The 14,760-nt window shown below is 34.1% G+C and overlaps 2 protein-coding genes across 2 annotated transcripts; both read left to right on the top strand.

Annotated features, from left to right (window-relative positions):
- The first annotated feature begins 1,248 nt into the window (after window positions 1-1,248).
- On the top strand, window positions 1,249-4,512 carry LOC105789050 (RNA-directed DNA methylation 4). The gene is made up of 10 exons (XM_012616256.2): window positions 1,249-1,470; window positions 1,590-1,670; window positions 1,771-1,859; window positions 2,016-2,087; window positions 2,211-2,249; window positions 3,144-3,280; window positions 3,363-3,481; window positions 3,762-3,849; window positions 3,929-3,999; window positions 4,079-4,512. The coding sequence occupies exons 1-10, from the start codon at window positions 1,362-1,364 to the stop codon at window positions 4,345-4,347; spliced, it is 1,074 nt and encodes a 357-aa protein (XP_012471710.1). The 5' UTR covers window positions 1,249-1,361; the 3' UTR covers window positions 4,348-4,512.
- Window positions 4,513-5,906: 1,394 nt separating this feature from the next.
- On the top strand, window positions 5,907-7,547 carry LOC105789049 (spermidine coumaroyl-CoA acyltransferase). Its single transcript, XM_012616255.2, has one exon. The coding sequence runs from the start codon at window positions 5,961-5,963 to the stop codon at window positions 7,341-7,343; it is 1,383 nt and encodes a 460-aa protein (XP_012471709.1). The 5' UTR covers window positions 5,907-5,960; the 3' UTR covers window positions 7,344-7,547.
- The last annotated feature ends 7,213 nt before the right edge of the window (window positions 7,548-14,760 follow it).

Genomic DNA, 14,760 nt, shown 5'->3' with positions numbered 1-14,760 from the left:
AATTGTCAAGTTCAAGCCCTAATATGAGAATAATTGCCAAGTTCAAGGACTAACTAAGAAAAAAAGTTTAAGCCCCAATGCAGGAACAATTACCTATTTTAGGCTCCAATATGAAAATAATTACCAAGTTTAGGGACTAACTTGAACCAAAAACCAGTTCAAGCCATAATGTGAGAATTGTTGTCAGGTTCAGGTCCTAAATAATGATTTAACCTTTTAAATCTTATATGACGTGGCAGTTTATTATTGATTGGACTTTTATCAGGTGTAGCATTTTGGTGTAAAATGTGTAATGAAAGAATTGTTTACGTAACACTTGTGACAAAGAAATATAACTTTAAAAAATATATATTTTGGTACTAATTTTTAAGTTAAGCTTAGGGATGTCAAAATTTGAACACCCTTGATGAATTCCAAACTCGATTCACTCCAAATGGGGTGGGTTTTTGTTGTTGTTGTTATACCCCTACTCCAATAATGACATGCGGCGAAACATGGGATAACTTGGTAATGACCCCTCACTGTATGCGACTCATGAGCAACCTTCCACTAGATACCCCTTGTGATGCCCCTCCATCTAGAACCATCTATGAATTCCTTTCGAGCCATCTTGAACCCATTCTAGAGACCATCCACTGTGGACCCTCCAAGGGAACTACTAAGGCATAACAATTTCGTGCAACCTCAACAAAAAGAAAGTAAGAGCAAGACCACATCACACAATACTGCACATGACGATAACTGACCTATAATGATCCTGCCAGCTAACTGATCACATGGGCAAGGTTGGTCTACCATCCATATTGTTGGCTACGTGACACTACCATACAAGGGCGCCCTTCGATATATAACCCAAAGCACAAGAGACAAATAAACCTCTTCTTCCTCCGCAAGAAAAACCTAAGTGTTTCCTTAGCTATTTTCATCTTCCTCCGTCTCTTTTAACCTCCTAATCCAATTTTGATTTTTTGTTTGTCATAGGTGAATCGACCCTCTAATCATGATCACTTTCTCTTTTTTATTGAATGCTCGTATCAATACTTTTAAAAAATGAATATGTACGAAAACGAGTAAAATTTTTTTAGACAAATGATGTAGAGTGATTGATATTTGCTTTCTCAACTCGAACTCGATAAAGAGATAATAAATTTAGCAACATTGACCTCAGATATACTTTATTGCTATCTCTAGAATATACATTTCTATTGAAATATATATATATTTCAAATATCCATCACATATAAAAGCATTGCCCTCAGAATTTACACGAAAGTTAAGAGGACTAATTAAAGCCTTAACCCCCTCTCCATTCTTCCTCAACGAAGCTTAAACCCTAACCTCTTTGCAACCAACCAAAACCCATGGCAAGTAACGGCGAAAGCTCTTCAACTCCGCCTCAATCGACGACCGATAAGCCTGTGATTGTTAGGGTTAAGCGCAAAGTCTCTCAGTTTCGTCTTGATGCTTTCTGTATGTCATTTCTTTTCATTCTTTCATTTCTTTACCCTTTTTTATGTTTCCTTTTGCTTCCGTTATAGATTAAAATGCAATTTTGAAACTTTAAGGAATACTCGTGTTGTCTGTTGCAGGGCTGGAAATCAATGAGAGACCTTTGAAACGCCCCTTTTCTGATTTTGAGAAACTATCGATATCTGAATCGTCCCAAAGAGGTTTTTCTTTTCCTGATTAAATTCAAGGGTCATTCCTAATTTGCATGCTCCATAATTTAGAAATTTCTAAAATTGACGCAATGATGTTGTTTTGCATTAGAGGAGTTGAAGAGTAAGAAAGTATTTGTGCGGCATGTGGATACACTGACAAGCTCTCAGGCTACAGTTGATATTGTGCAATCTTTTATAGTAAGTGGTGCTGAAATGCTGTTAATGTAACTGTTTTCTCTTTTATCCTTTGCTTTTGTTAGAGTCTGCTTTTTGAAGGTATTTTTCATTAATTTCTTGTCATGTACTTCTGCATAGAACATGCAAACATAGCTCTAACGATGGTTTCTTTGACAGCCGAATTCTGCTGATGTTACTGACGGTAATACAAAGAGTCAGGAAGGAAGGCGCCCTCAGAAAACCAATTATGTAATCTCTCATTCTATTTCGCTTCAAGCAACACAACTATCGTTGCTCCTTGAATCTGCTAGTGATTCTTGTCTCTTTTTTATTTATCCTAATGTTTCCCCTTTTTTATTTTAATGTCTGCAGCGTCAAGAGCAGCTATCTAAATCCATCCAAAAGCAAGAGGTAGTTTAATGTCTCTAAAAATGCCTTTATTAATTTTGAAAAGATAGTCATAATCAATGATCCTTTCTATATCCTCGTTATTGTTTACCATGGATCTTTGAGAATTTTTTCTTTAGTGTTCATCTTATGGCTTTCATCCTTTGTTCTGATTTTGTTGATCAGATAGCATTTTTTTTGCTTTGTCTACATTTCAATTTACTATTTAAACCTAGATTTATGAAATGTGTCAAAAGCATGGGCTAATGCCTACTTGTAAACTCCACTTGTTTATTCCTGCACTGTCATCGTGTATTAGTTGAAATTACTACCATCTTAAATAATTAGTTATACAGATAATAGAATATCCATTAAGCACATTTACTGGTGTATAGGGAATGCTTTAGACCACGTAACATGCTAATGTGGAACAAGCTGCTGGTTTGGCTATGTCTTGTTTTCATATTTCCTAATAAGAATGTTGCAAAGGCTTACCCTTTTTAAAAGAAAAGGGGTTAGGATGATTTGATATTATGAGTAGTTTTACAGTCTCGGCCTTCAGAAACTATGAGATTGATGCCATAACCTTGAGTGATTAAATGCATGCTTTTTTTGAGACTAAAGTAAAAATTTGATGACTAGTGTTGCTAAGAAAAACCAAACTGCTCAAGTTTGCTTACAATTTTCCTGGTAGAAACCTGTTCGTACTATTGTTTTAATCCAAATTCTAGAGAATCTGAAGTGGTTTGTCAGCATCAAGTGCAATTTTGTACTGGAGCTAAGCAGCTTACTGCTTTATTTGGCTCCTAAGTTTGTAATTAACACAGCCAGCTATCTTGTGATACAGGAAAAAAGGAAATTTTTTTTTTTGCCTCTTACTTTCATGTTTCTGTAGTTTCATGAAGTCTATTGTTTTAGGAAATGGCAAAAAATGCTCGTTTTGAACAAATATGGAGGAGCAGAAGAGGTAAAAAAGAGGCAGTTGATGAAATGTACCATTTCTATGATGTTCTTCGTGTTGAGGTTGAGGAAAAGTCTAATAGCATGCAAATTGAGTAAGTTTGTTTTAAAATTCATTAACTTATATGTTAAAGAATTATTGTGAAACAGATTTAAGTTGCCTTGATTTTACTGCAGAGAGGAATCCTTGGAAGATCGCGAGCTTTTATCTAGTTATTTGCCTCTATTAAGAGAGTTTATCCCTGCAGCTGCTGCTGAAATTGAATCTGATATTCGAGCTTACATGTTTGAAAAAGGTTGTGGATCGTAAATTTGTTTTATGAATAACTATTATTGACTGCAATATATTTGGCCTTTCAGCTGCTATTGTTTTTGGCGTTCTTTTTGATCTTTCATAACAGGAAATTTTCATGTATGGTTTTTATGGAGCCAATTTTACTGGTTTTCCGCTGCAATGCTGTTTCATTAGAGAATTAGTATTATTTGTTTTCTCTTTAGTACTTCAGTCTGGCTGATATTTTGTTTATGTTCTTATGACCATCTGATGTATTATTTCCTTTTCGATTTAACATGCAGATGCAGATGGATATGTGTATGACTACTACACTGTGAAGAATGACATGGATGTAGGTGAGGAGGATATGGCTTCAAATCCATTCCCACTGTAAGTATTATATAACCTGCTCTTGCATTCTCTCTCTCTCTCTCTCTCTCTTAGAAACTGATGCATGATCTTGTTTCAGGGTAAAGGTGGATGATGAGGATTTCTATGATGTGCCATATGAGTCAGAATATGATAGTGAAGATTCAAATGGTAATCTTAGTGTCTACTCTCTGTCACCAAATTCTAGGGATGCTTGTATGACTTGTATGTTCTTTTTTGGTGTTTGCAGCTGAAGATAATCCAAGAAATGATTATCCTGATGAATCATCTGAAGAGGAGGAGGAGGAAGAGGATGAGGATGAGGAGACTAAAGCGTCTGATCAATCAGGAGAAGGAAGTAGCAAATCTTCAGAAGTTGGGAGCGTGAGTGGCTATGATGAAGAAGTTTTATATGAAGTTGATCCCTATGATGATATCAATGGCGATTCTAATCATCTTGGTCATGGTAATAGCGATTATGATACTGACGGTGAAGATTGGAGATGGTCTTACAGATGAAATCTGGCTTTTTTTGGCAACTAGAGTGGTCTGTTTGGACATCATTTTGCTTCCTATTATCTCTGTTCATAATTAGATCCAAATGGATTCAGTGTTGGAAAGACCTCACCTTGGAGGACCTGTATAGTTGCTAATATCATAGTTCTGGTGTTTTTTCCATGTTAAGTCCATGGTTTCAAAATACATTGCATCAATAGTTTAACACTCAACCTTACAAGTCTTGCAATGAATTTTTAGAGTGGGACACCAACCTGGTACACAACTTTCTTGCAATACTTTTACCCAATGTTCATTCATAAAAAAAGAAAACATGCTCCATTATTAATATTATACAGCCTCAACCCTGGGGTGGCTTATTTTAGAAGCCTTACCTGAAACATTGATCCAGCACTTAAAATTTCAGGGTTTTTTCTTTGTCGTTTTGGATGACAATTCATAGTACAGTTGAAAACTTGTGGTTTTCATCAATAATGGTCATATTACAGTACTGTTTGTATAAATGTAATTCTCAACTCTACACATCATTGTTTAGCTGAAGCTAAATATGATACGCAAACAATTTTGTTTAGTGCTGCTTAGCTTGCAGTTGCAGTCAAGCTGCTCTATCTTCATTCATCATTTATATGAAGAAATAATCCTCTCTCTCTCTCTCTCTCTCTCTCTCTCTCTCTCTCTCACACATACGATTCTAGGTGTATAGTATATAGTATAAAAACAGGGGTATGATACCAAGGAGAGGTCATGATTACATCATTTCATCGTCTTCTTTTTTCTTCTTAGCATTTGTTATTTAGAAATAAAATCCCTTTTTACCAAGAAGCAAGAACGTGAATATTCATCAATAAAAAAACATGCTGGTCGAGCTTTATACAAGCTACCCTACTTTTTCACTTTTTGAGGCACCGACTGATTGAAGGAATGTATTGAACAAACCTATAACGTTTCGGGTCTTTAGTTTTGTCTAGATTCGTTTTGTTCAAGTGTATCATAATGATATATGTTTTATTATTATTATTATTATACTGAAGGTAAGTTGTCAATTAATTAGGTGATTAATGGTTTCTCTAAGAAACTTACATCCTGTTATAGTGGGATATCCAATCTTTCCGATCAATGCTCATGCTCCACTAATAATGGTCTGCCGCTATTGGCTAATAATCTCAGCCTGAACCAAAACACAAGACTATTGCAGGCAGGACCAGCAGAATCCATCTCTGGGTTCAAATGATCAAGATTTTCATATAACTCCTTCAAACTTCAAATGATGAAATATTTTACCATTTTCATGAGGTTGATGATATTTTTTCCAGCAGCTTTTGATTTTGTAGTTATCATGTATAAAAAAAACAACAAATTTCTTACCACTCAACATGTATTGACGCGGTTTTTCTGCTTTGCAAAGTGCACTTGGTATACTTTTTACAAAAAATCATTGAGATCCCATCATTACCAACGTCGTAATCTCTAACATCTTACGAGTCATCTCGTAATAATGGTACTGGATATGGATAAGCCCATAATATGGAAACTCTCTATATAATGGAGCACTTCCATTTTCCATTACCTATCTAAGCCTCACCTTTAGACCTTTGAATTTTTCCCCCAAATCTCCAATGGCAACCCACAGTAGCATCATGTTCTCAGTAGACAGAAAAGACATAGCGTTCGTTAAACCCTCCAAACCAACACCCTCACACCTTCTATCTCTCTCCACCATTGACAATGATCTTAACCTTGAGCTCATGTGCCACACTGTTTTCGTATACCAATCAAATGCCGATTTTTGTACTAAGGGAGAAGAGATAAAAGATCCAGCTTCAATAATCAAGGAAGCTCTCTCCAACCTCTTGGTTTATTACTATCCACTAGCAGGGAAGATGAAGAGGGAGACTGATGGGAAACTTCGAATCACTTGCAATACTGATGATGGGGTGCCTTTCTTAGTAGCAACTGCGAATTGCAAGCTCTCTTCGTTGAATTACTTGGACGGCATAGATGTTAAAACTGGTAAAGAATTTGCCTTGGATTTCCCATCAGAATCTGACGATGGTTATCACCCTTTAGTCATGCAGGTGACCAAGTTCGTATGTGGAGGGTTCACCATTGCTTTGAGCTTATCACACTCGGTTTGCGATGGCTTTGGTGCAGCTCAGGTCTTTCAAGCCTTGGCTGAGCTTGCAAGTGGTAACAACGAGCCCTCGGTTAAACCAGTATGGGATAGGCACTTACTGGTAGCCAAACCTATCGAAGCAATCCCTTCAGATATGCTCGATAAGGCCTCGTCTGCAACATCACCATATCTGCCATCTACTGACATAGTCCATGATTGCTTTTATGTAACCGACGACAGCATAAAAACCTTGAAAATGAATTTGATCAAAGAAAGCAAAGATGAAACAGTGACCAGCCTTGAGGTCCTATCAGCCTATATATGGAGAGCAAGGTTCAGAGCATTAAAATTGAACCCAGATGGAAAAACAATTTTCTCCATGGCTGTAGGTATGAGACGCACTGTGAAACCACCATTGCCTGAAGGATACTATGGCAATGCTTTCACCGCAGCAAATGCATCCATGACAGGGAAGGAACTCAATGAAGGGTCGCTCACAAAAGCTGTGAAACAAATCAAGGAGGGCAAAAAGCTTGCCACCAACAATGACTATATATGGAACTTGATGAGCATTAACGAGAAACTGAGGGAACTAAACATGAAGTTTGAAGCAGCCAGTGGTGCAACCATGGTGATAACAGACTGGAGACGGTTGGGTCTAGTGGAAGACATAGATTTTGGATGGAAAGGATGTGTGAACATGATACCATTGCCGTGGAACATGTTTGGGTACGTGGATTTGGTGTTTTTATTGCCTCCTTGCAAACTGGACCAATCAATGAAAGGCGGAGCTAGGGTGTTGGTTTCCCTACCTAGAGCTGCTATTGCCAAATTCAGGGAAGAAATGGATGCTCTCAAGCATGGTGACGATGCTGCTGGCCATTAGTTGAACTTGTCTACCGATGTATGCATATGTTGTTTTAACATTTTAAGTTGATAATGTTGTGTTTTATCGTATTGCATATATGTGTTAATAAATTATTGTAGTGGAAAGAGCAATATTGAGTTAGAAGAATATGAGGGTTGTTCTTATCCACTTACAATGTATAAGGCAATTACATTGTTTCAGACATAAATTCCTTCTACCTAAGAGGATTGTACAAAACTGACGAAATTAAATTGGATTATTCCATATTTTAAGCAAAAAGTTAAGAACATGAAGTACTATTTTACCTAACTAAAACATCTCTAAAACTATTTTCATGCATTAGACGTGAATGAAATAATTGGTTGGTGAGGATGAGATGAGAGATCATTCTTCATCCATAAACATTAGAGGGTAAATGAATGAATAGCTACTGTTGCGTCCTGGTTTTACTTTGCATGTCTTCATAAATTTTACAGACTCGTCCACTAACTACCACCAAATACGTGGGGCTATCATGTATGGCATCAATAGTTGGTTAAAATATGTAAAAGTCCCTCCACTCTTTTGGACATTTTACTATTATTTCTATGAATTTATTTCATCTACTTTTTAGATTTTAAATTTCAAGTCAAGCTATTAACAGTGCTAAAATTATTTTATTAAATCGAGGTTACTTTTTTAGTTGCATGGATACCATGTGACTACGTGAGCTTTTTTTTAGGCTTATAGGTGCAAAAAGGCTCTTTATGAGAAAACGGAAAAAAATCAATTGAGCCCTGCATTAAATTCGCACTCAATTGAGCCCCTTTCATTAATTAAAAAAATTAATTAAGTACTACGTTGACCATTAAAATAATTTGACAAACCAATTAAATGGCGATACAGATAGCTTTTAATTTAATCTTATATTTTTATCATAAAAATTATAAAATATCATAAAAATTAAATATTTATATAAAATTATAAAATTATAGACAAATTAGAATAGTACTTATAAAAATATAAAAATTCAAAAAGCTTATAAATATTGTAATATTTTATAGAAATTCTAATAAATTATAAAAATTATAAAATTAATAAAACATATAAAACATATTCAAAATTTTATAAAAGATTATAAAATTCATAAAAATTATAAATAATATAATAAACTCTAATAAATTGTAAAGAAACTATAAAAATTTAGAAATTATAACCTAAAATAATAATGAACACATAACATTATACCAATCGTTGGATAATGAAATTAATCGTCAAATCGTTAGGGTCATTTTCATATTGAATAAAATATTCTCGATCTTCTACAAATAAAACGATAATTGTGAGACCTCTCCTATTTATTGATAAATTATTATTGTTATTATTATTTTTAAAAATTTTATCTCCAATTTTAAGTATGATACAATAGTTTGAGCCTTAAAATGTTGAAAATTGTTTGCTAAGTATTGTATGATAAAGTTTTTTAGTACAAATAGATACTATAAAATCAAATTTTCATTATCCAACCGTTACAAACATTAGCATATGTCAACATGGAATATTTTGATGACTATTCACATTATCTAACAGTTGGTCTAATGTCACGTGTTCGTTTTAATTTTACGGGTTTAATTTTCAAAATGAGGAACCGATAAATCAATTTTTATATATTTTAATATTTCAAAATTATAATCTTTTAGTACTTGCTTTGAAATTTTATAAGTTTTTATAATTACTGACAATTTTATATGTTCTTTTATGAATTTTTAAAATAATTTTAGAGTAAGCTATACAATTATTCACCCAACTATTAGCATATTTCTATTTTGATTATTAATCTACAAAAAAATTCATTTTCGTCACTAACATTATCATTGGTTTCTATTTTGGTCACCCTTTATTAAATCATTAATGAAAATAACTATACGGTATTTTTTAAGTGACATAATTACACATTTAGTTCTCAACATTTACATATTCTATTAATTTAATTCTAATTCTAAATAATTCAACAAATTTAATATTATAAAGAGTTAAATTTATGTTTAAATTTAATTATTTAATTATCCATTCATAACATAACATAACATAACAAATACTTGTCTTCATTTTCATACTCAACACAATGTTTAAAGTGTCATTGTCACTCAAAACCAGATCACTTAAAAATGATAATTTTTATATAAATATAAATTACTAAATATGTTCAAAAATTAAATATCAATTATTATTGTGATATATGTCTTATTTATTAAATATTTCATGTTTCTATGTTGTGTTTAAAATTATTATACATTTAATCTTTTTATCTTTTACATTTCGTCCAACATTTAGTTTCCATTTTTTTATTATTATGGCTCAAAATTAATTGTGAGGGGCTCTTTTACAATATATACATATATATATATATATAAATAATTAATTACGAAAATGGGTCAGAGAAAAAATATTTTATGAAAATAAGTTGTTTTGAACCGTCTCTGTCGGTGTTGCCTGACACACCAGCAGTACCACCCCATTTTCCCCTCAAATCATTAGGCAATCATGAGTTTTTTTTTAAAGAATTTTTTTTGGTGTCTTCACTATGTCAAGTGGTACCCGTATGTATTTTTTGAAAAATACCCGAGAAAATATATGACACCTCATACTTGACCTAGATGTTAAAGACCAAGTTTGGAGGTTATATCAAAATGTTTAAGGGGATAACCAACCTTTAAGTATTTTAAAATTCATTATACAGAAAACATTTAAACAATTAAACCAACATGGAAATCCGTGCTTACAAATCGTAGTCCGAAATAAAACATACACTAGTTCAAATTTATATAAACAGTAAAATATCTAGAAAAGAAATATGACCAAGCTCTTGACACACCGAGCCTCCTAAGTCTATGGGTTACCTGCAATTCAATCAACCAATAGAATGAGTTTATAAATCAATGTGTGTAACAGATATAAAGGTAAAACAACAATATAAGTATGACAGTAATTTCCCAAATTCAGACACAGAATCAGAATCAAATGATACTTAGTATTATCATAATAGTTCAAATAAGATGCAAAACAAATCAGATACATATGCAGAACAAATCAAAATCAGATGCAGTTTCCTACCCCCATCCGTTACACACCATCTCCGACCATCCTAACACACCATATAATGTATCAAGTTCTCATCCAGCCCTACACAATAATTAATGTCGGTATGACACATTTCAGAGTGATTACAGACTAACTGTCAGATCAGTATACGATGATTAAACTGTGGCTTAGCCACTCAATTCGGCAGATCAATAAATTGCTGACACTTCATTCTTTATACCATTCCCACCCAATGCAGATACAGATTACAAATATGAGATATCAATGATGTACATACTGTTATCCTAATACAAGTCATAATCAGATAATACAGATCATTATCAGTTTACTGTTATTGCATTAATTATATGTACAAATAATCGATTATTCAGCCTCAGAATATTGGATATCAAGTATACAGTTTAATTCAGATTATACAGACCCTACAGAAGGCCTACGTTCGATTCAAACAACGCTTACGACCTTAGGGGAAATTTTAGTATTTTGGCCCACACGCCTGTGTGGATTCGCACGGCCTAGGTGTCTGGCCCGTGTGGTCCATACGGCATGACACATGCCCATGTGGCCCTCTTAATGTCAGACATAACCTATCACATGACCTAGCACACACTATGTGGCTCAAAACAGTGAGTTACACAGTTTTAACACATGACCAAGCGGACGTCCGTGTGACTCAAATATCAAAATATCTCTCACATGACTTGGACACATGACCGTACCTCTGGCCCGTGTGACACTAATGCAAAAAAAAGTGAGTTACACGGCCTGAACACAAGTCCGTGTCCCTAACTCGTGTGACCCTAATTCGCAAATAGTGAGTTACACGGCCTAACACATGGCCTACCACACGATCGTATGGCGTCGAGAGCCATGTTTTTCGACGTTTAAAATTTGCAGAAAATCGGGTTTTCGTTATACACCTGATGCATAATCAACTTAGAAGCAAAAAAAATGACTCCGAGACCTAACAGCGAACAACCAAAGGCCAATTCAACAATTAATTCCCAAAGGAATGCTCTAAAAGTCGACCAACAAAGTTATGTCAAAAAGTTCGATGAAGAACATCAATCTCGAAAACTTTACGCACTCACCTTGTACAAAACAGCGAGATACCGAACTAACGTGTTGAGGGAATGCTACTTTCTAGATCTTCGCCTAAAATTGACAATAAATTGACACATAAACAAAGGAATTGAGCAAGAAAAAATAAGAAACCAATTCTTGGCAAAAACGAACAAAAAACAACAATTAACCGGATTCCAACCCAGAACTTATAAGATTAACCTTACCGTTGATAGAAGTAACGAGACGTGCCAACAAAATGCCCAAAAAAGGAGTAAAAGATGGAAGATGAAGTGGTAGGAAACAAAAAAGAAGGGAAAAAAATGAAAAAGAAGAAGAAGAGGGAAGAATAAAAAAACCAACGTAGAAGGAGTGGGGATTTTAGCAAATTTAATTTAATAATAAAATCACACGAATTTTTTAGAATAGCAAAAATATATCCCCACTTTGCTTACGCAAAGACTCAAGTAAACGACCAAAGACACACAGAAGCTTATCCATTGAACCAGCGAACTCAATCTTGATACAGATTAACGCATAAATAAACCTAAGTCGTCAGTTCACTGATAAAGGTTATGCCAAAATAAACTGTAAAATTTCAAAAGAGAATACTCGAATCCCTAATCTCAAACACATAAATAGAACACTTAATCATAGATACAGAGACTCAATCATTGACAAAATTTATTAAACAATTTGTAACACCCCTAACCCATATCCGTCGCCAAAACAGGGTTACGGAGCATTATCAAAATTTACAAGTCAAATACAAATATTTCATGACATTTAACATTCACACCATAAACCGATCACATTCCCTTATATAGGACGTGTATAGGTACAGGGGTCACACGGCCAAGCCACACGCTCGTGTGCCAGACCGTGTGAAAAATATTGAGCATTCTGTTTTGAATTTTAATGATGCAGGGGACACAAGGCCAATACGCACGCCCATGTGCTAGGCCCTGTGTCATACATGGCTAAGATACACGCCAGTGCCTTTGCCCATGTGGATGAAATAAGGTTATTTCTAAGCCATATTTCTCACCCAAGTTTACCTTCCACCACATAAACACTTAAACATATTCTCAAGCCAAAACAAGACATTCAAATCCATTCAAAATCAAGTATTATGCATGATATAATACCTCTTATAACCAAGTATACAAACTTACCTAACTTACCAAATTCACATAAAAGCATATTTTACCAAATATGTTAACTCAATTTAATCATTAATATACCAATATGATTCTATCAACCAACCATTTCAAACACATATCAAACATGATATAGCCTCTTATATTCACATCAAAACATGTCCATCACAAGCCATTCCAATGGCTAATTACAACCAAAATATTTTTTTGCCAACATTGGCCAAGTTAACATATACATGCCATTATAACCAAAGTTGATTTACTAAATATACCGAGATGAGCCGATGGATAGTGTGATGATATCTTCGCTAAGCTTCCAACCCAACGAGCTTCCGAATTACTATAGAACAAAGGAAATAAAACATAGTAATCATATTATGCTTAGTAAGTTCGTATAACATGAAATTAGCTTACCATTCATTTATATTTAAAGTAAGCATGTAAAATTCATCCAAAGAAATTTGGCAATTTGCCTAAACACATATATCCTCAAGAAACATGTTAGTCATGTACTTCATTTGAATATCAAGAAACAATGATGAGCTCATCATGTAACAATTTTTATATACATATTTTTTCCACATCATATATTCATATAACATGTACATTTCCATAATAATTTATCTCAAGTTCAGATTATTCCATGTCGGAACTTTGCTCGTTGAATTTATTTGAAATATCGATGGATACATAGGTAGTACACTCAAAGTGTACAAAACTATAATCTGTCAATTCATATTCAGGAATGCTCATACGAGCACATAAATGAGAAACCCTCTCTCAAGCCATATAACAGGAAGCTCATGTGAGCCATGTAACGGGAAACTTATCTGGGCTGTATAACGGGAAGCTCTTAAAATTTGTATTCAGAAAGCTCATGCAAGCCAATAACGGGTAGCTCCGAAGAGTCATTAATCTGGAAGCTCTGGATAGTCATATATCGAAAAGTTCAAGCGAGCCATATTGGGAAGCTCCGGAGAGTCGTTAATAGGAAGCTCACAAAGAGCCTTTAATCGGGAAGCTCACGAAGAGCCATATATCGGGACGCTTATAAGAGCTGTGGTGTGTCTACAACACATGCAGATTCACAACCAATCGGGATGCTCCGAAGAGCTATTAATGGGAAGCTCACAAGAACCATATAATAGGAAGCTCGAAAGGGCCAAATATCGGGCTGCTCATGAGAGCTAATAACGGGACGCTCTTTCGAGCTATGGTTTGTTCGCAACATATGCAGGACCACAACCAATTTGGAACCCTATATCCATCGAATTTCATTTATTCAAACGAGACTTAATACTTGTCGGACATTATCGGATATGAGATCAATTTCATATATATGGCATTTATACAGTTCACATATACAACATCAATTAAAACATTTAAATGTAAACAATTTAGTTACACGAACTTACCTTGACAATGTTCGTGCGCACAAAAGTTACTAGTCCGTTATTTTCTCTTTTCCACGATCTAACTCCGTATTTGGTCTATCCGGATCTATATGAATGAATTTTAACATCAATTTAATACAATTTACATTCAATTCAATTTAATTCACATCTTAGGCAAAATTACCATTTTGCCCTTATACTTTTAGTTAATTTTGATTTTGTCCATAGGCTCGGAAAATGAAATTCATGCAATTTAATCCTTATTCCAAGCCTAGCCGATTTTTACATGTAACAATAGCAGCTCATATAATTCACAAAATTCATAATTTTTCCATGAATTTTACATCTTTTCAATTTAGTCCCTAAATAATAATTTCATCAAAATTCCCTTAACAAAAGTTGTTTATCTATCAACAACCTTTCATTTTCTACCATAAAACTTCATAATTAAACTATATTCATCCATGGAAAAACCCTAGTACTTTGATAACTTTACAAATTAATCCCCAAGATAGCTAAATTAAGCTATTATGATATCGGAAACATAACAATTACTAAAATCAAGACTTGAATACTCACCTAATTGAGCCAAAATAAGCTTGTCTATCTTCAAGCTTCAAACTAGTCCATGTATTTTTATTTGGGAAAGATGATGAAAAGATGATATTTTTATTTAATCATTTATCATCATTTATCATTTCCACTTTCCAATTTAGTCATTTTCTTTATCAAATTTTC

Source organism: Gossypium raimondii, chromosome 2 (assembly GCF_025698545.1).
Source record: "Gossypium raimondii isolate GPD5lz chromosome 2, ASM2569854v1, whole genome shotgun sequence".
Classification (NCBI taxonomy): domain Eukaryota; kingdom Viridiplantae; phylum Streptophyta; class Magnoliopsida; order Malvales; family Malvaceae; genus Gossypium; species Gossypium raimondii.
The sequence above is the reverse complement of the archived record's forward strand: the minus strand, read 5'-3'. Positions and strand labels throughout refer to the sequence as shown.